A 24358-nucleotide genomic window follows, 5' to 3' on the forward strand; every position below is an offset into this window, starting at 1 on the left:
CTCACCTAGGGTTCTAAGCATTTGCAACAGAGTTCTGTTGAACCTCTCTGCAGGGTTGCCTTGTGGATGATAAGGGGAGGTCCTGGAATGGTTCACACCGGACAATTGTCTGAGAGCTCTGAACAGTTCATTTTCAAACTCCCGGCCCTGATCATGGTGCAGTTTAGAAGGGTATCCAAACCGAGGGACGAAGTCATTAAAAATCTTGTCAGCAGCAGTTTTGCCGGCCTTGTTTCTGGTGGGGTATGCTTGGGCAAACCTAGTAAAGTGATCAACTACCACCAGGATATACTCGTATCCACCCCGGCTGGTCTCAAGGTGAAGAAAGTCTATACAGACGAGCTCAAGAGGCGAGTTGGATGTTACACTTCCCATAGGTGCTCTGTCATTTAAAGCTGGCTTTTTCCGCTTTATACACTGACACTTCCTGGTGATGTACTCTTCAATGTCCTTACTCATGAAAGGCCAATAAAAACACTCTCTTGCAAGACTAAGAACTCTCTCGACACCAACATGTCCCATGTTGTCGTGCAAGTGCGTGAGGGCTGTCTGTCTATAGGTGGCTGGCAAGACTAGCTGTTTGCGACCAAGTCTTTTCCTGTATAGGAGGCCATTTTCTATATACAGCCTGCTCCACTCTCTTGAGAGTTTTCTTGTGTGTTTGTCCAAAGACCTGCGTCTGTCGTCAGTCAGTTCTGTGTCATTCTCTTTTAACTCATACATTTTCCCAATGACAGGATCTTTTCGCTGCTCGTCTACCAGTTCATTATGGTCAATTACAGGGAAAGGTTCTGTGTGTGTCTGTTGTTGAGAGGTGATGTTAAGGCTGGCTACCCATGCTACTTCCCCCTGCTGGGCTGTTCTAGCACCCTCCCAGGTGGCGCACACTGCCTCCTCTGACAATCCCTCTGAACACTGACTCATGTAGGCATTGATATCATGGGGACAACGAGAAAGGGTATCTGCATCAATATTCAGTTTGCCTGGCTTGTATCTTATTTCAAAGTGAAAGTCTGAAAGCTGACCAACCCAGCGATGTCCTACTGCATTAAGCTTAGCCGTGCTCATTACGTAAGTCAAGGGATTGTTATCGGTGAAGATAGTGAAGTGAGGGGCATAAAACAGGTAGTCCCTAAATTTATCACAAACTGCCCACTTTAAGGCTAAGAACTCAAGCTTACCACTGTGGAGATGGTAACTCTGCTCTGCTGGTGTCAACGTGCGAGACCCATAACCAATCACCCTCATCTTCCCGTCCTGGTTCTGGTAGAGGATTGCTCCCAGACCTTGTTGAGAGGCATCGGTGTGAAGTATAAAGGGTTGGTTGAAGTCTGGGTACCCTAGCACTGGTGGGTTTGTTAGAATGTTTATGAGGCGCTCAAGAATCTGCTGGTGTTGATTATTCCATTCCACTGGGGTACGTGAAAGCAGTTGAGGGCCCTTTGTTTTCCCCCTGACAGGCTTGGGTTGTGGCGAATTGGGCTTTACCTGGAGCAGCTCATATAGTGGTCTTGCTATACGTGAGAAGTCTTGTACGTATGCTCGGTAATAGCTAAGGAAACCTAGCAGCCTCCGAACATCTCCTACTGTCCTTGGAGTTTTCTCCTTCAATGCTTGAACTGCCTCAACATCTTTTGGATCCACTCTCACTCCATTTGCAGACACCAGCCTACCAACGTACCTGACCTCGTTGCGGAATAACTCACACTTTTCTGGCCTCAACTTAACCCCGTGGCACTGTAGGGCTTGGAGTACACGGCGCAGCACTTCAACATGCTCTTCGAATGACCTCGAGAAGCAGAGGACATCATCGAGATAAGGGATGCAACACTCATCCCTCAGCGTCTCAAGCATTTCCTCCATGCTTCTTTGGAAGGCTGCTGGTGCATTTGACAACCCGAACGGTATTCTGACCCATTCGTATAAACCCCAAGGGGTCCTGAAGGCAGTGAGATGTCTCGAACCTTCGGCCATAAAGCCTTGGTGGTAGGCTTTGCCCTGGTCTAAGATGGAAAACCAGCTATAGCCCCCAAGCGAGTCAATCAAGTCCTGAATACGGGGAAGGGGATGTCTGTCTGGCACAGTCTTTTTGTTAAGCAGTCGGTAGTCAATACAAAGGCGCAATGATCCATCTTTTTTTCTGACACAAACAATAGGGGCGGCATATGGTGACTTAGACTTTACAATCCATCCTTTCACTAACAACTCCTGGATGTATTCTTTTACTTCCTTGTAAAGTGGCTTAGGAATGGAAGTATAAGCTTTCTGGACGGGAATGTCATTGCTGAGCCGGACTGACATCTGGAGAGAGGGGATGCATCCAATATCACTGCTGTCTTGGGCAAATGCTGCTGCCTCCTCATGTAGCATCTCCTCAACTAGATGTTGTTGCTCTAGAGTAAGATGACTGAGGTCAACGGGTGGTCGCCACGGCTCATTTGTGGGAACCCTGGGAGCGGTGACTTTATGGACGTCAGCCCTTACTGTTGTAACCTGTGGTGTCTCTACTTGTGGTGTCATTGTCTCACCCATCTCTATAACTTTAGCTACATGTTCGATGGAGCCCAACAGAGTTCTCTTTGGGAGGGTGATTTCATGCTTAGTGTGATTGGAGATGGGCACATGAACAAGAGGCCACCTATTCTTACTGATCTCTAAGAGGCCTTCCCCCACACTCAGCTGTTCTAAGCTAGTACTTTCTTCTGGGGATTCATATAGGACAACAGAGTCAGAGGCGTTGAAGCTAGGTGGTACTCTGCACCGTACACGTAATGTTTTTCCAGCTGGGATAGTCACATCTTCCCTGCCTACTCTGATTGTTGCCAAACTGTGGTCTGGTGTCTTTTGGGCCTGAATGAAATTAACCATCGCTTCGGCTTGTTCTTCTTCCACTCCAAGGGCTCTTCGAAGGAGACCTATAATAGTGGCGTGTGCATCAGTTGAAGACTCTTGTCCATTTATTATTTCCTGGAGAACATTAGCTCCTAATAAAGGCTGGGGGAGACTGAGCTGGCTGACCAGGAAGGGGACCTGAATTGCAAGGTTTGGGTTGTCGTTTCCAGTGAGGTTGACTGTAAGCTCCACCCATCCGTCATATGGAATTGACTGTCCATTGGCAGCATATACATTAAGGCTTTCCCCTTGGTCAAGGAGCTCTTCTAGTGGTCGTGCTGGGTAGTTGGGGATAAATGTCTCTCTCCACGACCTGTCAATGATGCTTACTTGTGAGCCAGAATCAAACAACACTGTAGCTGCATAGCCACTGATAAAACATTTGAGCAAACTTTTTCTGCCTATCAGTGGTGCTGTGCGTATGGTCATGTCAGGGGTTTCTGGTGTTTCTTGGGGGAAAGTGTCACCAGCTCTCTTGTCACATCTTTGGCGTTTTGAGTAACGCTGCTTACACATGGGTGTTATTGGGTGGGACTGGAATTCTGGAACGGCCTCTGGTTGTCCCTCAACAGAGGTCGGTTCTCGTTTCCCTGCTGCCTGGCTCTTTTTAAGCAGCCAACAGCCCGATGTCCTGGGTCCCCACATACAAAACAGTGGTTACAGTTCTCTAAGCCCTGGTGTAGACAGTTAGTACAGATGGGTATTTTACCCTTCCTTGTGAGAGAGGGTTGGCCTGGTGTGGAGGGAGGAATTTTTCTGGGAATGGATGTAAGAGGGCAGTGTGTTTGACCAAGCACTTGGACAGGTACAGACTTTGGGTGGGTTATGTGCATAGCTGTCGTTTGCTGGTCCATTAAAGCTGCAACCATGTTGGTCAGAGTCTCAACCTGAGCACTGAGCTGTTGTATTGTCTGGTGTTCTTTCTTGTGCGCAGTTTGCTCTATATCATCCGCTCGCACACTGTGTGAATGTGTTGCTTTCTGTCGGAGACCATAACCTAGCCTGCGCTGGTGCTCATTTTCGTCGCTGAGAATCTTCATAACTTGACTGACAATGTCTTCATCAGTCACTTGATTGTTCGAGAGGAGTGGTCTCAACTGTTGTCTGATATCCGTGTGTTTAGACCCTAGGCCCTGGTAGATGGTGTGAAGGAAAACTTCCTGGATGGTTTTCGGGTCATAGTGAATGTCTGTGTTGGCCTGCTTTGACTGAAAGAGGATTTTCTGTTTGAGTCCAATCATGCGATACAGAAACTGTTGAGGCGGTTCTTGTTCACTTTGTTTTGCACACATTAGTTCCTGGAACAGCTCCGTACTGGCCTTCTCACCAAGATGAGGCCTGAGGAAGCCCTTGAGTTCACCAATTGTGATGTCATCTTTATGGGTGAGCATGTCTTTGAAGGCACCTGGTTTAACTATCCTCAGCACAGCTCGGATCACTTCTGTCCCTGTGAAACCCTCCCTGACTCCCTCGTCTATCTGCTTACAGATACTGCTATATGTGATGTCAGAGCTTTGGTCCCCAATCTGCCCCCCATGTATCTTAAACTCCCTACGCTGGAGATGGGAGAGGTCCTTTAAAGAAACCATCTTCTCAGTATCGAACGTAGCTGGGATATGACGTGGCAGTTGGTGTGGCATGGGCTCACCTAGACTGTGATGTGCTGCATTTGCTATATCTTTGTAGTATTGTAGCCTCTTGCCTAGCTCATTATGCATTATTTGGAGCTGGTCCACACTTTGACTGGTGGCGTCTGTGCTACGGTTAGTGTCCTGTATGTTCTGGACTGTGGCTGCTGGAGTAGCAGTATCGTGTCTGGTGTTTGACACATCACTGGTAGCGTAATGTGACCATGGAGTTTGATCTACGATGTTATCTGATGTAGTTGTGAGTGTTTCATGTTCCTGAGTTACCCCATTTGCAATGACAGCTGTATTACGATCATTAATTATCTCACGTACCAAATCGTTCAACATTAACAACTGACTCATTCCCCCATCCTCAAAACTGAGTAAAGTATCAGAGTTCATATAGTCAAGGATATAATCAACACAACCTTCTTCATCTGTGGACTTCAGATCGGGTGTACTTTGATTGTCAGTTGCGATGTCCCGTGCCAGCCGGTATACGTCGCTGTCCGAGAGTTTGAACAAGTTCTTTTTGATGTTCCATACGAGTTCTTTGCGTGCGGTGGACATGATGTGTGTGATGAAACAGCAGTGCAGTTCCCTTGGAAGAATGAAGACCCTCCTTGGACTCTGATCTCCCCTCGTGGACACCCACCAGCTGTTGTCACGGCTGTAATCACGTCACCTCGCCTTGGCCTCGTGGTTCTGATATCACTGGATCTGCTCCCCTTGATGATTCTTATGGAGAGAGATCCCGGACGAGCCCCCAAAATTTGTTACGGGTCCCAGGATTGGTACCACAGCAACAAAGTATGTCTGTAAAATACAGCATGAATGCAGCAGCAATAAAGACACGGAGCATTCAGTTCATCATCCAGACTGCATCTTATTCAAATTCAACACAATTTGACATACAAACATTTTCAATATAAACCTATTGAACATTAGCTTATAACTGGTCTTTATAAGGCACAATAACAATACATGACTTTATTACAGCGTGTGTGTGTGTGTGTCGGCGCTGAAATACACACTGTGTAAAGTAAACACCATTCTATAGCGACCTGCCTGCAAGACTACGCGCAGGTAAAATAAACACCTATACAGGCGATTGTTGTCACCGCCCACCTAGTGGCGCGAGTGTCTCCCGTCTCACTGTCCAGCGGAGTTTCTAAGTTTTTAACAGTCCAACAAAATAATCACAACAACATCAATATGTCTCAATGACACTCGTGGTGATCAAGCTAAGCTTTAGGAGTTAATGTAGGTGACTCTCACCCACTACTAACCTGTAAAATACAGCATGAATGCAGCAGCAATAAAGACACGGAGCATTCAGTTCATCATCCAGACTGCATCTGGCATGTGGGCGGAAGTTACCCCCAAAGAGAGAGTACGGGGTGCAACTGCTCCCGTGCCAACCGTTCCACCTGAGTGCTGCTGTCATTTACTGATCTCTCCATAATGCATATGAAACATTCACCCACGTGACTATCACGTATATTACAGTTGCAAAAATTACTATTAAAGTAATTAAATCAAATATTTTGGAGCATACCACATAATGTTTGACAAAATAACACTAGTTGAGTAAAGCATCAAACATGTGTGTAAACCACAAATTCAGTTTCATTTTATGAAAACCATTGAGTATAAACTCTTCATTGCAGATAAACCAGGTAGGATGAACACAAAGTTTTCTAACTTCACTCTGCACCATAGACTGTTTATAAAAAGCTCTGCACACAACTTCCAGCACACAAACAATAAAAAGTGACAGTATATTGTAGAACTGTTTGAGGAGGACTCACTAATGACAAGGGATAATTCTGAAGTAGCTCCACAACTGGACAAGAGAACAGAACTTTTTAAACAGACACGTTTAGAACTGGCACTGTACTTTGTATGTAGAGGAACACTGTCTTATGACACTAAGTTTTTTTCTAAATCCCTGTGAATGACTATTCCTACAGGTCTGTTGAATTTTGAGTAAGAAGTGATTTTAAAATGGTATCTGCAAATGCAACATTTCCAAATTGAGAAAGAAATTGTTTTGTGTTTTTATTTCTGTCCATCACAGACTGAAACATTTTTTCAAAAATCCAAGTTAATTTGAACCTCCGTGTTTTTCAGGTGAACTTGTGCTTTGATCAGTTTGTCTACAAACTGGCTGATCAGATATTTGGCTACTACAAGATTCTAGCAGGAAGGTAGGTGAATCATTTGCATGTACTTTTGTATTTTTCCCTCCTTTTCATTGTGTTCCAAGTTACCAGAGGATCCTTGGTACCTCAATTATATGAACAAATTGTATTTATGATTTTATTAGAATGTATAGGTAGAAAAAACTCAGAACCCAATCTGTTGTGTTGCTGACCTGAAAGCTTCCAGCTACAATACACAGACCTCGCCCCAACTAAATGGCACTTTAATACTGAGAGTCTTTAACAATTGAGCACAGTTAGCTTAGGGTAATGGATAGGTTGATGAAGTGTTCTTTATCTCCTCTGGTCGGTGTGAGCTGGGAACCATGGATGTAATGCACTCGTTTCTGGGGGGAAAACAAAATTAGTTTTAGAAATGCCGATTTGCACTTTTATAAAAACACCCTTCATACAGTTAACTTCACTTTTCCTTTTAATCCCTCAGTCTTCTCCTTGACAAACGTTTGCGAACTGACTGCAAGAACCAGGGGGCCAATATTCCCTGGCCTTCCTCCAACCGCTACGAGACTCTGCTGAAGCAACGCCACGTCCAGGTATAAACTCAACCAATCGCCTGCCTCATTTATTATTTTGCGCTTGTTGTGCCTTTACTAACTAGTTGTGAACCTCAGCTTTTAGGCCGCTCCATAGATCTGAACAGGCTCATCACTCAGAGGATCTCAGCTGCTCTTTCAAAGTCTCTCGAACTGGCCATCAATCGCTTTGAGAGTGAGGACCTCACCTCGATCATGGTATGTTGATTTTAATCACTGCGACTAAATAACATCTTCTTTTTATTTTAGTGTTTGCTCCTGTTATTTGCTTCTTCTTCTATGTGTTTAGAGGAGCACGTGTGATTTTCAAGATCTACAGTTTGTCCTTGTCCTGATTAGAGAGAAGGAACCTGAGAGTTGGCGTGCTGATATAAACTGTTATTCTGTGTATTTCTTGGTTAAAGGAGCTGGAAGGTCTTCTGGATATCAACCGCCTGACGCACAAGCTCCTCAGCAAGTTTTTAACTCTGGACAGCATGGACGCCATGTTCCGCGAGGCCAACCACAACGTGTCGGCCCCCTACGGCAGGATTACACTGCACGTCTTCTGGGAACTCAACTATGATTTCTTGCCCAACTATTGCTACAATGGCTCGACCAACAGGTGCGTTAGCTTGGCTCATTGTCTGAGTCACAATCCACTATTAAAGTCAATAATTTAGCCAGTATGCTCTGCAGTTTGAGTGCACTGGTGGTACACAACTTCATTTATTCACTATATGCATGACCAAACAAATCATTGTTTATTATAGTTTCCTGCTGAACGCTGCAGTCATAATTAATGTTCATTGGATAGTTCAATCATTCATAAATTATATAATACACAGTAGCATTGTAAATGAATATAAACATGAAATAAAGAGCAATGAAATATCCAAATGACAAACCTAGATTCAAAAATATAAATGTAGATTAATGTATGTGACTGGTCATTTCAGCTCCAGAGAACTTGGCTGAATAATGAGCTGTCATATGTTTTATGGTGGTCAACAACAAATGTTTGCCCAGGGCTCCCAGAGCAGTTTCATCTGACCAGAGTAGTAACAATGTAACAAAAATAATACTGGCTTTAATAGTCAATACCCCTCGCCTGACATATTGTTCTGTCTGTAACTCTGATCTTATTAATGGGCCTGCAACAAACCTCCGAGCTTAGGTTTTCCCACAGTGAGAGATTTTTGATGAACCAATCTATTTGATGAACTGTATCATCTCTGTGGTACCCTGCTGGAAAGAAAGCACTTCTCTGATTGTTCACTGTTGTGCTGTCTGGACTACACAGAGAACATCCTGTGATGTGTGGATGACAAAGATTCATACTCAGCAGTGGTCTTTGAAATAAGCAGTACCAGCTTCCTCACATGCAGTTTGCCAATAAACACACCTTGTTTGGGTGTTTAAAGAGCTACAAATGTCTGATGTTCAGTTTATTCATCATAATTTCTCAGATGATAAAGCTGTGTGTATAACATAGTAAACCTATTGCTGCAGGTTCATCTTTGTGTGTGTGTGTGTGTGTGTGTGTGTGTGTGTGTGTGTGTGTGTGTGTGTGTGTGTGTGTGTGTGTGTGTGTGTGTGTGTGTTGATTCATTTTAGAATCCTTTTAGATAAAACATAATAACGTCTCTCTGTGTTCAGGTTTGTGCGCACCATCCTGCCCTTCTCCCAAGAGTTCCAGAGAGACAAGCCACCCAACGCTCAGCCTCAGTATCTGTACGGGTCAAAGGTCAGTCACCATCCCCCACCGAGAAAGCACTATCCTTCATTTTCTGTTCTTGGATTTCATGAGCAGAGGATTATTCTTATTTATATTTGCCGTGATTTGACGGACTTCTTTTGAGTCCACATGTTGAAATCAAACACTCAGTAAGATATTTCTCTAGAATACAAGTGGACAAATATAATTATTGGGGATCAGCGTCAAAAATAAAGATGTTTGTGAACATAAATCGAAATATAAATTACAAAAAAGAGATTTAGTACTCGTTATTTATAAGAGAAACATTCAGAGGAACACATTTTGATCAATTACTATTCAATGTGTTTGCACAAAATGTTTCATTGAAAAGTTTGAAGTGGTGCGGTAATATTTTCTTTTAATTCGGTTCCCTTGAAAACATTTTTATTTCTGCTAAACCCAAATTATATTTTGTCAGTGGATGAAAACACTCAGTGACAATTCAGTGCGGGCAGAACAATGCTGTGATGACCTCAATCCAGTTGATTCACACTGGCTCACTGCCAGACAGCTTAGCGAGTGTCCTCAGCTCATGGTCTTGGGTAATTATGTGGCCAGTGGTCTGTGCTAAGAGGAGGGGGGGCGGCATGGTGGTGGAATGTTTAGTGGCGTCCGTGCTGCTTCGGGGAGTGTAGAGGCGTCCAGGTCCAGACATGTCTTGGAGGGTCGAGTTGCTCACCACTGGGCTGCCGTCAGAGGCCTGGCTCTGGAGGGAGCAGATGGTGTGAAGACATCCCCACAACAGGATGCTGGCGATGACCAGCAGTAAGATGCAGCAGGTCAGCCAGACGCCCATGGCAAGTTCCCAGCCCCCTCTTTCGTGACCTTCGCCCCTCGCACTCAGAGTGCTGAACACCTGGCATTGGTCCGGCACCGGATTGGCGGCCTGACACGTCACACATAAGAAGTAGGCGCTCTGGGAGAGGAGGTTGGCCAGGTAGGTGCTGCTCTGACTGACAGGGATACGTTCCTCGTGCATGAAACTCTTGCGCTTGTAGCCCATGAGCAGGCTGTTCCAGTTGGGGTCGTACATGACGCTGTAGAAGGTGTCCAGGCAGCCGGGGGACGACGGCCAGCTCACACTCGCTGAGGTGGCGGTGATGTTGTAGACTGCAATCCCCATGCGGAGGCGCTGTTGAGTTAAGTTGATATGAGTGAAGTGTTTCCTCAGTTGTTAGTCTTTGTACGCTCAAAATGAAAATCCAAACTGGGAAAGAGAGACGACAAAAACACAGTAAAACAATCGCATGAAGAAATACAGATGATATAAAGATTTTTGGCATGGCCATTTCTAAAATGTATGTTTCTTTCCACCTTGAACTTCATGGATGGATAGATAGATGGATGGATAGATGGATGGATGGATAGATGGATGGATAGATGGATGGATAGATTGCCATTTGCACAGGTACAAGACAGTTAGGCTACATTGGAATTCTTGTGCGTAGCTTTCATAAGAAAAACAGGCAAATTAAAAGAGCAGCACTGAACTATTGATGAATACCCAAACTAAAAAAGAAAATATTTATAAAAATGAAGAATAAATACACAAACTATAAGATATGCAGTCTCATGAATCATTGCACAAAAGGACAATGAATACACTGAAATATTGCACAAAAGAGTAAAAGGGGTTGAGGTAGTCGGAATATTGAGCCTCCATGACTGTAGGTTTGTTTGTAGTTATTGCAGTCTGTGTTTGACCACTTGGATTACTGCCCCTGTTCTGTCGTAATTGGAAAAAATCTCAGGATCCCGCTCACATTGCGCAGTGTTGAACATAATTTAGAAAAGTCCCATCCACCCATCCCACTCACTCCGACCTAACCACCCTGCAAGGAGGAAAAAAACTGTATCAGAGGATAATAAGCATTGTGAAAAGGATTATCTGGGACAAAGTGCAGCGGTGGGAGGGAGGTGAGCGTATGTACAGATGTTCAGCAAATTACACAACGCAGGATGTTTTGGGAGGAGGCTCATCTGTGCTGGTACAGTACAGGTGATGATCTGCCGACATCGAGCGGTTTAAACCCCCCCACTGGTCAGATTTGAAGCTCCAACCTTTGGTTTCAGCTTTAATTTGAGCATTATTTGTTATATCTATTGAAACGTAGCTTTTTCCATCATATATTACAACATAGTCCAGACCTGGGACAGATGTCAGGTAAAATAAAGTTTCATGTTGTGGAAATGGAAACAAAACAGAAGCATGATTCATTGAAAAGCCCAGATTACATCATCAGTGTTGAATTTATGTTATCAAATGCAGTGTGACGTAATTAACCTGAAGTGTTTACTTGGCCTATTACCATTTAAACTAGTGCAGAGTGGGTACTTACTGGAAAGAAGACGTATTCAAAGTAAAAGGTTACTTATCCCTTTTTTTGCTCTTTACTCCTTATTTTTCAAAGGTCTTTTCTCACTAAGCCGTAATTAACAATATGAATTTTATGAACATTAACAATTTCAGACACGTATTCTCACAAGAACAGTTGGTTTAGAGTCGGTTCTAAAATAAAACAAATGTTCAATCTTTTGTCAATTTGAGCAAGTTCTTTTCTTTTTCTGGTGCATTAGCTGTAACCCATAGCAACAAAACGTACTTGTCCACATGGCAAGGATCCTCTTCAAGCGAATCATCGGTGGTCATTCAATCAAACATGAGAGGAGAAAGGACTTACCGGGTAAACCGCTCCAGCACGTGTTGGACATGGATGTGTAGTGTCTGAGCTGCTGCTTCAGACTGTCCTGTGCTCCTGCTGTCTACTCATATAAGCATCTACACTGTATCACTGTCAGCGCATCAACAGCTGTGACGTCGTGCTGCTGCCGTGTAGCTTTTTAGCCTCAAGAGGGGACCAGAGATATTGTGTGTGCGTGCTGGATTAGAGCACCAGCCTCAGCCGACAGGGGAGAGAGACAGCTGAATCCCCTTGCAGTGGATGAAGTGGAGGTCAGAACAGGGTCATTCTATGTACATAGTTTTTACAATGTTGTAAATTTGCTTATTTTGATATTATGTTCTGTTCCCTTTTTTTCCCATACTAGTTAACCAAGTAGAATTGTTGAAATATTAATCATTAATTTCCCCATGATCATAAATTTGGTCCATGCCGTCTTGTTGGGACAATCTAGTGGCGTGTTCTCGAGGGTGGAGTGGGGAGAGGGGGCTGCAATGCTCCTCAGTAGGTCGATCCATCCGTCCGACTGTGTAGTCCAGAACAATGCGTCTCAACTGCTGGCCAGATTGTCATAAAATGTACTGTGAATAACGCTGCTGCACATCCCCTGAAACCGAGAATTCCATAAAGGACAATATTTCTACATCTGCAAAAATATGAAATTGAGGTGATGTTTATCCTTTGCACTGTTAACACTCACACAACCTTTTAATCCAGTGCCGATACAATCTCACATAAAATGTCTCGTAATCTACAAGGCAGATTCATGCCTGTAAAAGGATTAAACAATGTAGCACTGCTAGCAGGGCGGCTTCAACGATAGCAATGGCTGTTACAAATTAGTTTTTTCTGTTGTGCTACGTTCAATGTCTCAAACATGTCGTAAAAACTGGGTTAGTTAACAGTAGAAAGCAGCATGCTGTTTGAATGGAGACAGTTAGAATTCGTGGATGACGTGGCAAAGAGTTGCAGAAGTTACTGACTCCATGATAGCCGTCGTTAATTGCGGGGTCGCAACAGCAAGAGGGGCGAAAATGTGCATGTCGACCTGTCGTGTTTACATCAGTGTTGATCGGAGCTGGAGCTGATCAATAACTGTGATTACCTCTGAGTCATTGGACCCACAACCACCTCACAAAAACCTGCTTTTCTAAATCAAGAACTAATGCACTGATTGTGAATAAAGCACAGATGTTAAAGTGGATATAACACTTTATCACTTTATCATTTTTGATTGTCAAAGATCAAGATCTTCCCTGTGACATCACATTGTTCTGGCTTTTATTCAACACCATAACTGAGGACCTGGAGAGGTTGTGAACATATTCCCTGTAACTTGACTGGTGAACAAAAATGTCTTAAGATCCATTAGGTACACAATGGATGAAGAACGTTCTGTAATGCATTGTGGGATTTCATATACACCACACTGTACACTGCAGCCCCTAGAGGGCAACTAACAGATTACACCATTAGGCTTTAAGTTTTTCTTTCTTTTCTTTTCTTTTTTTTAAACAAGTGAATCAGCTCTGCTATCAACACTCTCGCACACACACACAAGTCTAATTTACTTCAAGTACTCATTTGTTAATGATGACAAACCTAGGAAGTGGTGGTTATGGGTTTATCAGTGTTCATCCTCACCGCTCTACAATACAACTTTAATTTAAGTGTAAGACCTCTGAGCTCAACATTTTTTCTTGTCGTCTTTTCTTCCCTCTGAACTTGTAGACCTTGAACCTGGCGTTCAGCAGCATTTTTAGCTCCTACCGGAACTTCGTGGGTCCCCCGCACATCAAAGCCATGTGTCGACTGCTGGGCTACCAGGGCATCGCCGTGGTGATGGAGGAACTGCTGAAGGTTGTCAAAAGTCTGGTGAGTAAGACATTGAGTTTGTAGGAGGCAAAATGTCACTGCTGAAACTTGCTGTTGTACCAGGTGAAACGAGGCTGCTGTCTTTGTTAGTTGTCAATGTGACTGATGTCATATCAACAGTAAAAGAAGATGGGTTGTGTCTTTTCTTAAATATTTCCTTTAAAATATGCTGCAGGTTAATAAAGTTCCTTTTTTTGTACAGCTCCAGGGAACCATAATGCAGTATGTGAGGACCCTGATGGAGGTGATGCCCAAGATCTGTAGACTTCCACGCCACGAGTATGGCTCCCCAGGTAGGTGAACATTTAACCTGTGCTTATTGGTCGGCCTTAAGCTTTTCATGGTCTATTCAGGAGTGCATTACGTCTGGGCCACATCGGCTGTGGGAGCGTGTGTGTTGCAGAATGTGATCAGGTTACAGCGGCCACACTGCCTGTGTGAGACACACATCACAGGTGCATCTCCTTTGTGTGAGCTGCACTGCTCTTTTAGAGTTGGGCTCTCACCTGTTTCCTCCACATGCCACGTGCAGTTCACAGCAGTATTGACAGTAAAAATGATCTTGTTAATGTCATAAACATAGTTATTTGCAACACTTCCTATCTCGTTTCAAAGTAAAAGCACTCCAGCATGTCTGTTGACGGAATCCATTCAATAGTTGTATCAAGGTTTTGATTGTTATTGCAGGCCCTGAAGATGCATGGCTTCATACCATAGAGTCCTGGCATTTAGTTGTGTGTATACCTGTACTTTTATTCAGGGAAATACAGTAGTTGTACTAGAAACCTCAAGTAGCAGCTCCGCTGCAGACACACAGCTAACATGCTGCCTGTGGGAACAACAGAGGCCTGAGAGACGCTGCACACGCAGCCAGTGGGGCCCAGGCTTTACGCATACACATTTCATTGTATTTCGGCACTTTAGGCAAAAATGTTTTTAACTCTTGTCACAACCCAACTCAAGGCTGGACAATCAAGGGAAATCCACACATGAGTTTAAACTAAAAATAAGTTTATTTAAAGAAATGAACAGGAAATGTAAATATAGAAATCAATGACCAAGGTGAATCTCCCTGACGACCAAACCCCCATCAGGCTCCTGCAGGGAGAGGCCTGCTTTAAGAGGGTCCTCACACTCTCAATGTTCTAACTCATCCTTCCACCTCTCTGTTAACTGTGATAGCTGTGATAAAATGAAATAAACCAGCAATGCCTTTGACTGTGTTATTATTAGTTTACTTACCCTGCTGGAATCTACAATTTATTATAAACTGCACAGTCTGGAACTGAAAAAGAGCTGATAACAGAAATGTCCTCTTAGTGCTGTGTGACAGGAAAGAAGCGAGCTGTGCAGCTACACACTATGAGCTGTTTTACATCTGCTTTAACAATAAAACACGGCATCAAATCGACATGAAATAATAGAACAAAGAGCTGAGCTTTTTTCTCCTGTTGTAGTTTTTGGGTGCAGTGGGAACATCACACCTCTTTAAGAGTCCTCTGTGCTTAAGTTCTGTGAGGAAATGAGCCGAGCTTCATGCCGGAAGTTGAAATGGCTGGCAGTGTGTGCTTATAAATCAGCAGGGTGTACCTACTGCTGTGATGGATGGTTGCTGCTGTGTGGTGGATGTGTAATAATGTGATAATTACCCTGCTTTTCCTGTCAGGTATCCTGGAATTCTTTCACCACCAGCTGAAGGACATCGTAGAGTACGCTGAGCTCAAGACGGTTTGTTTCCAGAACCTGAGGGAAGTGGGCAATGCCCTCCTGTTCTGTCTGCTGAGCGAGCAGAGTCTGGTATGGATCACAGTATGATCAGGAAAATTCCAAACTTAATATGTATGTTCTGGTGATTTCACTTTTATCAAATCTTCTCTCCAGTCACAAGAAGAAGTTTGTGATTTGCTGCATGCTGCACCCTTCCAAAACATTCTTCCCAGAGTCCACGTCAAAGGTAAATACCAGAAAGAAAACACAATTGATTTCAAAGTAAAACGATCTTACTTTTGTTTCTGAGGTTATATAACGAATGAGGCTTGTTTTACTGAACAACTTTGTACAACTTGTTGCTTGTTGGAAGGAAATAAAGAGACTGAAATAATTGTGTAAAGAATGAGGAGAGGAGTGAAAACCCTTCTCCCCTCCACAGCTGCTAAACTGTAACTGTGTAAACAAATGCACCGATCAACCAAACATTAAAACTATTTGGATGTTGTGGCTCATTCGTGTAGCGTAGTTTTTAGGAAACAGGACTTTTACGGGGCTTTCTGTGCATCCACGTGCTCCTCAGAAGGTCCTATTTTTTAAGTGTTTGTGAAAAAAACATGGACGCTGTAAACAACAGGTTATATTTATGTGATTAGAGCATTTAAACAGAACCTTGACTCACTTTCCAATATTTGCATAATGCCGAAGCGCAAAGAAAAAAGATCAGGTGTGACAGGAATGTACATTTTTTGTAAGGTATCAGGTTAATCAAGAAAAACGTGTATTGGCTAAAAACGATGGTGTGAGGTGCTGGATGGACATGCAGTTTGTAACATTTAACAAGTTCACATTAAAAACTATGAATTGGTTTATAAGTGATGATGTCAGCAACTTGAGATGGCTTTGTTGCAACTTTCCTAGTCGTAAAACAAAACATGAACGTATAATATATATCAGACTTTGAACACTGGATAATAATATATATATTATATGTACATTGGATGTATGACTGGATTTTCTTTTCCTCACTGTGTAGAGGGGGAACGCTTGGATGCAAAGATGAAGCGTTTGGAAGCCAAATACACAGCTCTGCATTTGGTTCCTCTGATCGAACGCCTCGGCACCCCACAGGTACAGTCCGTCTGGAAACGAGCAGGACCCGATCTCTGGAATGTGTCGACCCTCAGTCGTGTTAAGAGTGAATCCTCCAACATGTCTCCTGCTTCACTTCTCTTTCAGCAAATAGCCATTGCTCGTGAGGGCGACCTTTTGACCAAAGAGAGGCTTTGCTGCGGTTTGTCCATGTTCGAAGTCATCCTCACGCGTGTGCGAGGCTTCCTGGAGGACACCATCTGGCGTGGACCGCTGCCCGGCAACGGCGTAATGCACGTGGACGAGTGTGTGGAGTTCCACCGTCTCTGGAGTGCGATGCAGTTTGTGTACTGCATCCCTGTGGGTGCCCACGAGTTCACAGTGGAGTGAGTGCATCAGGGCGCACGTCTGTACCGCCAAATGGGATTTAAAGCATCGCAGCTTAACTAACAGCAACATTCTTGTTTTCCAGGCAGTGCTTCGGAGACGGCCTCCACTGGGCCGGCTGCATGATCATCGCCCTGCTGGGACAGCAGAGACGCTTCGACATCCTGGACTTCAGCTACCACCTCCTGAAGGTGCAGAAACACGACGGCAAGGATGAGGTTATCAAGAGTGTGGTAAGTTAGAAACATGAGGATTAGAAATACTGTCATGTTCCGTAACTACTCTGAAATGGCAGCTTAACACCTCGCACGCTTCATATGGACCACCATGGTTGTCAGTAATCTAATATTCATAATTTTTTTTATTTGACCTTAAAAACAGTGACAGCCAACTTAAAATTGTGTGGTGCCTCCTGTTCTTATGCTAAGCTAATTAGTTGTTGGTTGTAGCTTCAAATTAAGCAACTGGACATAAATGGTGTCTTATTTACTCCTGGCAAGAAAGCGAAGTTTATAAAATGTTGAAATATTCCATAAAAGCCGAAAAAAAATACTTAGTCTCATGGAATACTGAGCAAAACTTTCAATCTCATGCTTTTTCTGTACAAAAATGATTATAAAAAGAATAGGAAAGTGTTTTTCTTGAAATCACAAGATACTCAGTGTGTCCATATTTTTCATTTTCCTTTCAGCCACTTAAGAAAATGGTCGACAGAATCCGCAAATTCCAGATGCTCAACAATGAGATATTTGCCATCCTGAACAAGTACATGAAGTCTGGAGATGGAGAGAACATGCCGGTTGAACACGTTCGATGCTTCCAGCCTCCGATACACCAGTCACTTGCCAGCAGCTGAGGTGTGGATACTGTGGAGCAGCGTGAGGTTCCAAACACTGCCAGCATCTACAATTATTCCTCATTTACTTATGGTCTTTATTAACTAAGAACCATAAAATGTAAGGAAGTGGGGCCACTTTTTTTGTATTCACTTGTGCCTTAAATGATAGATATCTCCCCTTTTATGAATGAGCTATTCTTTTTTTATACTTGCATAAAGCTATAGATGAGGGAAAGGAAATTAGTTTTATCAGATAAATATTTAAGGGTTTGCAGTGGTGGATTAAGGGTGAACAGTAACCTATTTTAAGTGGGGGGTGAAAGTAAACTTGTATTTTCTATACTGTTGAACATGCATGCTAAACAGCTTAAAGGAAATTGAAAAGTAACAAAGCTCATACTCATGTTAAGCATTTATTCTTTGTGCCTTGTGTTCCAAATGTTTTAAATCCTTTTAATTCAATAAATATGAAACAAATCTATTAGTTCATCTTTGTAGCTTTTCATGTAAACGCTACAAAAAGAGTTCAGAACGACGCCCAAGAAAAACTGTTGTTACTTTCAAGTATCACGACAAACCCAAATCATAGTTAGTCCTTTTTAATATAGTCCTGTCAGAAGGGGCTCCTGTAGAAGATATATTAAAACTTTTCTTTGATTTATAGAAAGTAAGTCAGTGCATGGATATGCATGTACATATAACAAAACATTTCTTTTAAAAAACTCATATTTACAACGCTACAGAGGAATGAAATTAAGTTCTAACTGCAACTGAATATGAGCAGGTCATATTCGGAGAAAAGTAAGGCAAATTAAACAATAAATACAATCCACTGGTCCGTCCAAGTCACTCTTCACATACAGCTGATTGTCTTATTGTTCACATACACCACAACAACGCCATTACTGGTCTGTCGGGCGACAGGAAAAACAGAAGTTCCTTAATGATCCAACAAGGTCGTCATTGCCCCGTTTCTTCTAGAGAGGCTATCAAAAGGCAAACCCATTTCTCTGTCCTCCACGCCCTCAGTGGACTCATTATGTAGCAGTTCATAGGTGCTGTGGGAGGCCGAGCCATTGGCCGCAGGAAAGGCCCGCTCTTCCTTCCTCATTGACACAGCGAGAGTAGACAGGCTGACGCTGATGTCTTTGAAGGCATGGAGCAGGAAGATACCCACGATGATCGTGAGGAAGCCACTGAGGGTGCCGATCACGTCGCCTGTGCCCATGTGCTCCCACTCCTTGAAGAGGATGGCGGAGCAGGTGAGCACTGACATGGTGAAGAACACGTAATAGATGGGCGTCACCAGGGACGTGTTGAATATGTCCAGAGCCTTGTTCAGGTAGTTGATCTGCGTGCTCACACAGGCCACCAGACTCAGAAGCAAGAACCACGCTAGCGGGTTTCCCACAACAGGTTTCCCAGCGATCGCTTCCTTTATGGCGATGCCCAGTCCTTTGACACAGGATACTGATAGTGCCCCGATTACCGAGCAGATGGTGATATACACAAGGATATTGGTCTGACCGTGGCGTGGAGCCACAACAAATATGAAGATGACCGCAACGATGATGACAAGAGTTGCAAAGACAAAAAAACCTGGAGAAAAAAAAGGAAGGTTTTAAGTTAGATTAAATGAATGATAATATACATCTGGACAAATTAGTTATTTTAAGTCTTGAATTAAAAAAATAGTGCCATTCTCAACTATTTCCCTTGGGTAAATTCAAAAACAGTATATTTTATTTTCACTTGAATATTTGCTTTAGTGTTTAAATGTTGTGGTAAAGTAAGAAGCAAAACTCAGGTAAAACACATGGACAGGACCCCTGAAGCACAGCTTGTACTGTACCTGGGTCAACCAGCTTCTTGGCCATGTCCTCGAGGCTGTTGATCTCTTCCTCCTGCGGCGCATGAATCACCATGTTGGTGGAGCCCAGGATACTGAGCAGGCAGCCAAGCTTCCCATGCAGGTTTAGCCGTTCTGTGAGGAAGTAGGACGACAGCACCGCACTGCAATATGATAATATACAGTCAGTCACAATGACTCCACTACACAAACCCAAGGAAACACAAACAAGGAAAGGAAAAAAGGGGAAATTGTCGGACATGGTTGTTGCAGTGAATCGTCCGTACCTCACAAGCACACTGAGGGCTCCCAGTGGCGTCACCAGAGTCGCAGGAGCGAAGGCATAGGCTGCGAAGTTGGCTGCTTCACCGGCCCCCACTGCCAGGGATCAACACACATCCAGGTGAATACGAGAAGGATCACTATGTCGTAATGAAGGCAGACACTGAAATACTGCCTGAGGCTTACTCTACTGAACACACACACTTAATGTGTGTTGTAACTATATTCAGTACAAAGAAAGATTTGCATGCACGCACAGGTGTTGTAATTTGCAGGGGGTTGGCAATACGAGTTAAACTTGGTTTGATATTTTTAGACATCAAGGTTAGGTGGAAGGGTTTTCAACGGTATTTACAACTATCATTTTAAATATCCTTTAACTGAAACGGTTACATGAAACTGAGAAGTCTGACCAATGTTTTTAACAAACTTAAATTCTGCTCCAAACTTGTCATCCACACACGACTTAACCTGTGAATATTTGAATCCAGTGTCATCACTTACTTGATAATAAACCAGCCCACCATAGCCACTCTTTTAGATATGCATGACCACCCTGGCCTGGAGAGGAAACAAAGAAATATTATAGCACATTTAAATACCATGAATTATGTAGACCTGACAGCTGCCCTGGATACGAGTTAAAGGTCAAGTGAAAAAGTAATGAGGTTAATGATTACAAGAGTTGTTAAGAGTGTCTTGTTTACTCACACACACACACACACACACACACACACACACACACACACACACTCTCACTCTCTCTCTCTCTCTCTCTTCACATGTGGAAAGAACCAGGCAGGCCAGAAATGTCATCTTGTATTTCAAATCTGTCACCAGTGGTTTGACCTCTTAGCTTCCTTTCAGCGTTGCTCAACTGGATCAGGGAGTGCCCGATCGCACCTGACAAAGCCTAACGAGTTTCCTGGTGTCAGGTTATTTGTGAAGTTAAAACAGATCAGAAAAAGGGTCCGTACCCGCCCGCATGGACCCCTTCCTCGCCAGCCGCAGCAGCCCTTTCTTCTTGAGGATGAAGCTGCCTCCGATGAAGATGCTGGAACTGACGGCCAACCCCAGGCCGATGTAGAAGTCAAACTTGCCCCTGTCCTGACCCATAGTGAGGCTGGATGTGTCGCTGGTGCGGTCCGTCACATTGACGACTAAGCAGTGAAGGTGATGACCCACAGTGCAGCTCTGTGCAGCCCAGACACCTGAGAGAGAGAGAGAGGAAGACAAGACGTGTACGAGCCGCTGCCATTAACACCACCATCACCATCACAACAGTAATGACCTACCGTCTCCGCAGGTGACATTACAAACGGAAAAGCCATCATTTAATGTGAGGTTAGACTCCATCAGAGTAACAGCAGGTTCATCTACAGTCGCTGTTGACTGCTCCCCCCACACACAGACACACACACACACACAAACAAACAGGTGACTGAGAAGACAAGCCACTATGTAAATGTCCTTACTTCAATACTCAGGAATCCAGGAAGTGCCACAGGACAATGTTAGTAGCGGCGTGTTTACGAGAGAGGTCCTTTCACGGGCTTGGTTTCAGAAATACTCCCCGTTTCGACACCAGCGGGTGTGGCTGTGAAACCACAACATGTCAAACCACAACATGTTACGAGAATCTCCGTGTGCCTCGCTCGCTAACACGGGCGAGGCGTGCTAGCTGGTGGGCTAACGTTGGCAGTTAGCAGTTAGCATGGCGTGTGTGTGTGTGGGGGGGGGGTGAGTTGGTTGTCGGGTGCGAGGAGTCACGCCGGGGGGGCTACACGTACCTGTTTTTCACCGACAAGAACAAAAGTGGTCGCGGTTCGCTCACAGCCAGCCTGCCCTCCCGGCTGTGTGGGTAACCATCATATACCGCTCGCTGCTACTCTCCGACACCGCTTGACGACTGTCGCACTGCGAGCTTCTTCTTCCGCCTTCTCCCCTGACCCTGTCACTGTGGACCGTGTGTGTGTGTGTGTGTGTGTGTGTGTCCAGGCTGAAGTCCACACTCTGTTATCGGTCCTCCGCTTCTCTGTGCTCAAACCAGCCGGCTCTACATGGCCAGTGGCCCCGTGCTCCAGCCTTTAGAAGAACTGAAAGTGTCCGGAGCGACCTGACCTGCAGAGTTAGCGACACCCGGCTTTCAAAAACAAATACAAAAGGGGCTCGGGATTAAGTCTGAAACTCGAAAATCTGTCATTTTAGAGAAATTACAAAATGCATAATATTCAAAATGCTTCATTTCTGACACTCCAGCTGCTATAAAACACTTTGCTGCACAGCTTCTGCTAATAAACTGGTGGGTTTGAGTTAAGATCATCACTGACTGCACATATTTTGTAAATAAGTCATTTGTAATGTATCACTTTAGAGAAATTACAAAATGCATATTCAAAATGCTCCATTTCTGAAACTCCAGCTGCTATAAAACACTCTGCTGCATAACTTCTAGCAATGACTGGTGGATTTGAGTTCAGAGCATCACTGACTGCACACCTACTGAACATGAAACTACTGGATCTGTGTGCAAGGGGAAGCAGAGGTGTGGAAGATGTGGTGGAGAGCATGCATATGGAGGATCCAGGGAGTAATGCTGTTGTAAAGGGATGGAGCCATAATATAGCTTTTGTTTTATGTTATGTTTCTGCAGTCCCCCGGGGACCACATGTAGTATATTATTTGAACACTGGAAGGAGCAGTTTCAAAGGAAGTGCACATGGCTCAGCTCCAGGTGAGGAGCAGCAGGCCTCCCCTGTGTGATGGGGAAGTAAACTGTTATTTGACTGGGTCAGAGTGGTGTGTGGTTACATTGTGTTTAAATGAATTGGCTAATGGACACTGGTCTGTGATGAACTGGAATATGCACTGGTTCTTATTTGCTAAGGTGGACACAATAATGATGATGATGAACAACACTAACATTGTAGTGATGTCAATAAATGGGTTCTCAAAAGGTATACAACTCATTGAACACGGTTTATTGTTTGAGCCCAGAACACACGTCCAAACAAGTTCTCTCTCCCTCTGTGGCTCAAATGTTTGAAGTATGAATGGAAGACAATGAATATTCCAGCAACAGACCCAGGAACTCCGAGTGACACTCCAGAGGACTTGACACTGGGTATTAGAGAAATGCCAGCTGACGTATAATACAGGGCTGTACTCAGATTTTTTGAAAACACGGGAATTAGAAGAATTTAACCCAATTATATTTAATAACCTTGCTGAACCACACTCCTTTCCAGAAGGTGGCGGTAATGCACCTATAAGTTGTTTGCCAACCGTTATTAAGACAAGCATTACAAATATAAGGCAAACAAGGAAAACCTTTGATATGATATGAGCCTTTTCTCAGACGTTTATGTGTGCAGATATGTGCCAATAGGAGAACTTTTATTTTTTAGAGTAAACGCTTCAAAAAAGGCTTTGGCTGTGGAAAATGGTGTTAATACTTAGTTTGTCCAGCAGAGCGCACTCAGACTGCATCGTCTACAATGCTCTCAGCACTGTAGATGGCAGCATTGCTTCATTTAATGCAGCCATGTAATGGTCTATTCCACGTGTCATATGCTCAGACACGCAGCAAGTAATGCTGCTACTCAGTAGTGGACAATGGGGTTACCAGTGTTATAGGTGTTAAGGCACATACCGATTATATCATTTGCCCACCGGCCACATCGTCTTTTTCCTTTTTTATGGACATAAATCTTGTTTGGTTCATTTTGAATATCAGTTTTCATCTCGACACAGTTTCATAACGATCTGTAATTGCTTTATATTTCTCATAACAAAAGATCCCCAAACTCTGTGTTTGTATCCATTGTTTTCTGTGTGCAGCAGCACTTGTCTCTCTCTCTTGCTAGCCCATTCTCTCACAGAAATGTTGACATGTCTGTTGTGTGTTGTCATGCCTACGTTGACACGTCATCCAGAACCTTTTTAACATCTGTTGACTCCATGTCAACCATCGTCATGTGATAAGACTCTGTCTAGATTAGAGAACGTCAGACTAGCATCCATTGCACTTCTGTCTGTCCTGGGAGAGGGATCTCTGAGGTTTCTAGTTTTTGGTAGTTTTTCTGCACTCTTGCTGAGGGCAAAGGACAGAGGATGTCACACCTTGTTGAGTCCTATGAGACAAATTGTAATTTGTGAATATGGGCTATACAAGACTCAGTTGAAGAAGAATTTTCTTGCAATCGATCTGATCAGTCAGTATTTCTGAGGATGAGTTTGTTGGTGGAAAAATCCCAAACTGCCTAACTCAATCAAATAAAGCATTTGCTAAAACACATTTTTTCCTATCACACTTTGATTTTAAGTGTTGTTTATTATTAGATTAGATATTAAGCATTTAAACAGTACATTGCCGTAGAGATGGTTACATCTTGTTGCGTCTTTTCCTTGTAGCTGTGCGTGCTCCCGCGAGGTGTACGCAGTTCTCAGCGGGCAGGAAGAACTCTGCACAACACCGGGTTTGCTCTTGTCTGAATATAGCCTACCTTTGAGCACCCTTTCTGACAGCAAACATAACATGACTGGTAACAGTGATCTAGTTTTAGAGGATATAGTATCTTTCCTCTCTAACTGTAAAACTGAGCCCACTGCACAATCCCGGAGCCAGAAGA

General features: G+C 43.7%; 3 protein-coding genes across 6 annotated transcripts in view; 1 reads left to right on the forward strand and 2 right to left on the reverse strand.

Moving 5' to 3' along the window:
• Positions 1–18075, forward strand: part of cyfip1 (cytoplasmic FMR1 interacting protein 1) — a 36836-nt gene extending 18761 nt beyond the window's left edge. Inside the window, exons 19-31 of the mRNA XM_034583930.1 lie at positions 6654–6730; positions 7170–7278; positions 7357–7476; positions 7683–7882; positions 8917–9004; positions 13429–13572; positions 13775–13865; positions 15239–15369; positions 15454–15526; positions 16316–16410; positions 16519–16757; positions 16844–16991; positions 17450–18075. Of these exons, the coding sequence (XP_034439821.1) occupies positions 6654–6730; positions 7170–7278; positions 7357–7476; positions 7683–7882; positions 8917–9004; positions 13429–13572; positions 13775–13865; positions 15239–15369; positions 15454–15526; positions 16316–16410; positions 16519–16757; positions 16844–16991; positions 17450–17614 (1680 nt within the window). The 3' untranslated portion in view covers positions 17615–18075. The remainder of the gene's footprint in view (positions 1–6653; positions 6731–7169; positions 7279–7356; positions 7477–7682; positions 7883–8916; positions 9005–13428; positions 13573–13774; positions 13866–15238; positions 15370–15453; positions 15527–16315; positions 16411–16518; positions 16758–16843; positions 16992–17449) is intronic.
• Positions 9081–11914, reverse strand: LOC117760699 (fibronectin type III domain-containing protein 9). Of its 3 annotated transcripts, XM_034583939.1 has the most exons (3): positions 11698–11914; positions 11326–11350; positions 9081–10223 (listed from the first exon to the last, which is right to left on the reverse strand). In XM_034583939.1, exon 3 carries the CDS (start codon positions 10137–10139, stop codon positions 9504–9506), a length of 636 nt encoding a protein of 211 aa, XP_034439830.1. In that variant the 5' UTR covers positions 10140–10223; positions 11326–11350; positions 11698–11914; the 3' UTR covers positions 9081–9503. The 3 variants fall into 3 exon arrangements, with proteins under 3 accessions (XP_034439830.1, XP_034439828.1, XP_034439829.1); XM_034583937.1 differs by lacking the exon at positions 11326–11350; XM_034583938.1 differs by having other exon boundaries at positions 11326–11914.
• Positions 18029–21674, reverse strand: nipa2 (NIPA magnesium transporter 2). Of its 2 annotated transcripts, none has more exons than XM_034583936.1 (6): positions 21522–21674; positions 20705–20941; positions 20232–20288; positions 19733–19823; positions 19449–19609; positions 18029–19195 (listed from the first exon to the last, which is right to left on the reverse strand). In XM_034583936.1, the coding sequence occupies exons 2-6, from the start codon at positions 20841–20843 to the stop codon at positions 18537–18539; spliced, it is 1107 nt and encodes a 368-aa protein (XP_034439827.1). In that variant the 5' UTR covers positions 20844–20941; positions 21522–21674; the 3' UTR covers positions 18029–18536. The 2 variants fall into 2 exon arrangements, with proteins under 2 accessions (XP_034439827.1, XP_034439826.1); XM_034583935.1 differs by lacking the exon at positions 21522–21674 and adding an exon at positions 21023–21452 and having other exon boundaries at positions 20705–20938.
• Between the last annotated feature and the right edge of the window lie 2684 nt (positions 21675–24358).

This window comes from Hippoglossus hippoglossus, chromosome 4 (genome assembly GCF_009819705.1).
Source record: "Hippoglossus hippoglossus isolate fHipHip1 chromosome 4, fHipHip1.pri, whole genome shotgun sequence".
Lineage (NCBI taxonomy): Eukaryota > Metazoa > Chordata > Actinopteri > Pleuronectiformes > Pleuronectidae > Hippoglossus > Hippoglossus hippoglossus.

Excerpts from the sequence above, each read along its gene's own strand:
- LOC117760699 (XM_034583937.1), bottom strand. The coding sequence starts at position 10,139 with ATGGGGATTGCAGTCTACAACATCACCGCCACCTCAGCGAGTGTGAGC.
- nipa2 (XM_034583935.1), bottom strand. The coding sequence starts at position 21,083 with ATGGAGTCTAACCTCACATTAAATGATGGCTTTTCCGTTTGTAATGTC. Across the intron at positions 20,939-21,022 it reads TAATGTCACCTGCGGAGACG|GTGTCTGGGCTGCACAGAGC; the intron begins GTAGGTCATTAC and ends TCTCTCTCTCAG. Across the intron at positions 20,289-20,704 it reads GAAGGGGTCCATGCGGGCGG|GCCAGGGTGGTCATGCATAT; the intron begins GTACGGACCCTT and ends TTTCCTCTCCAG.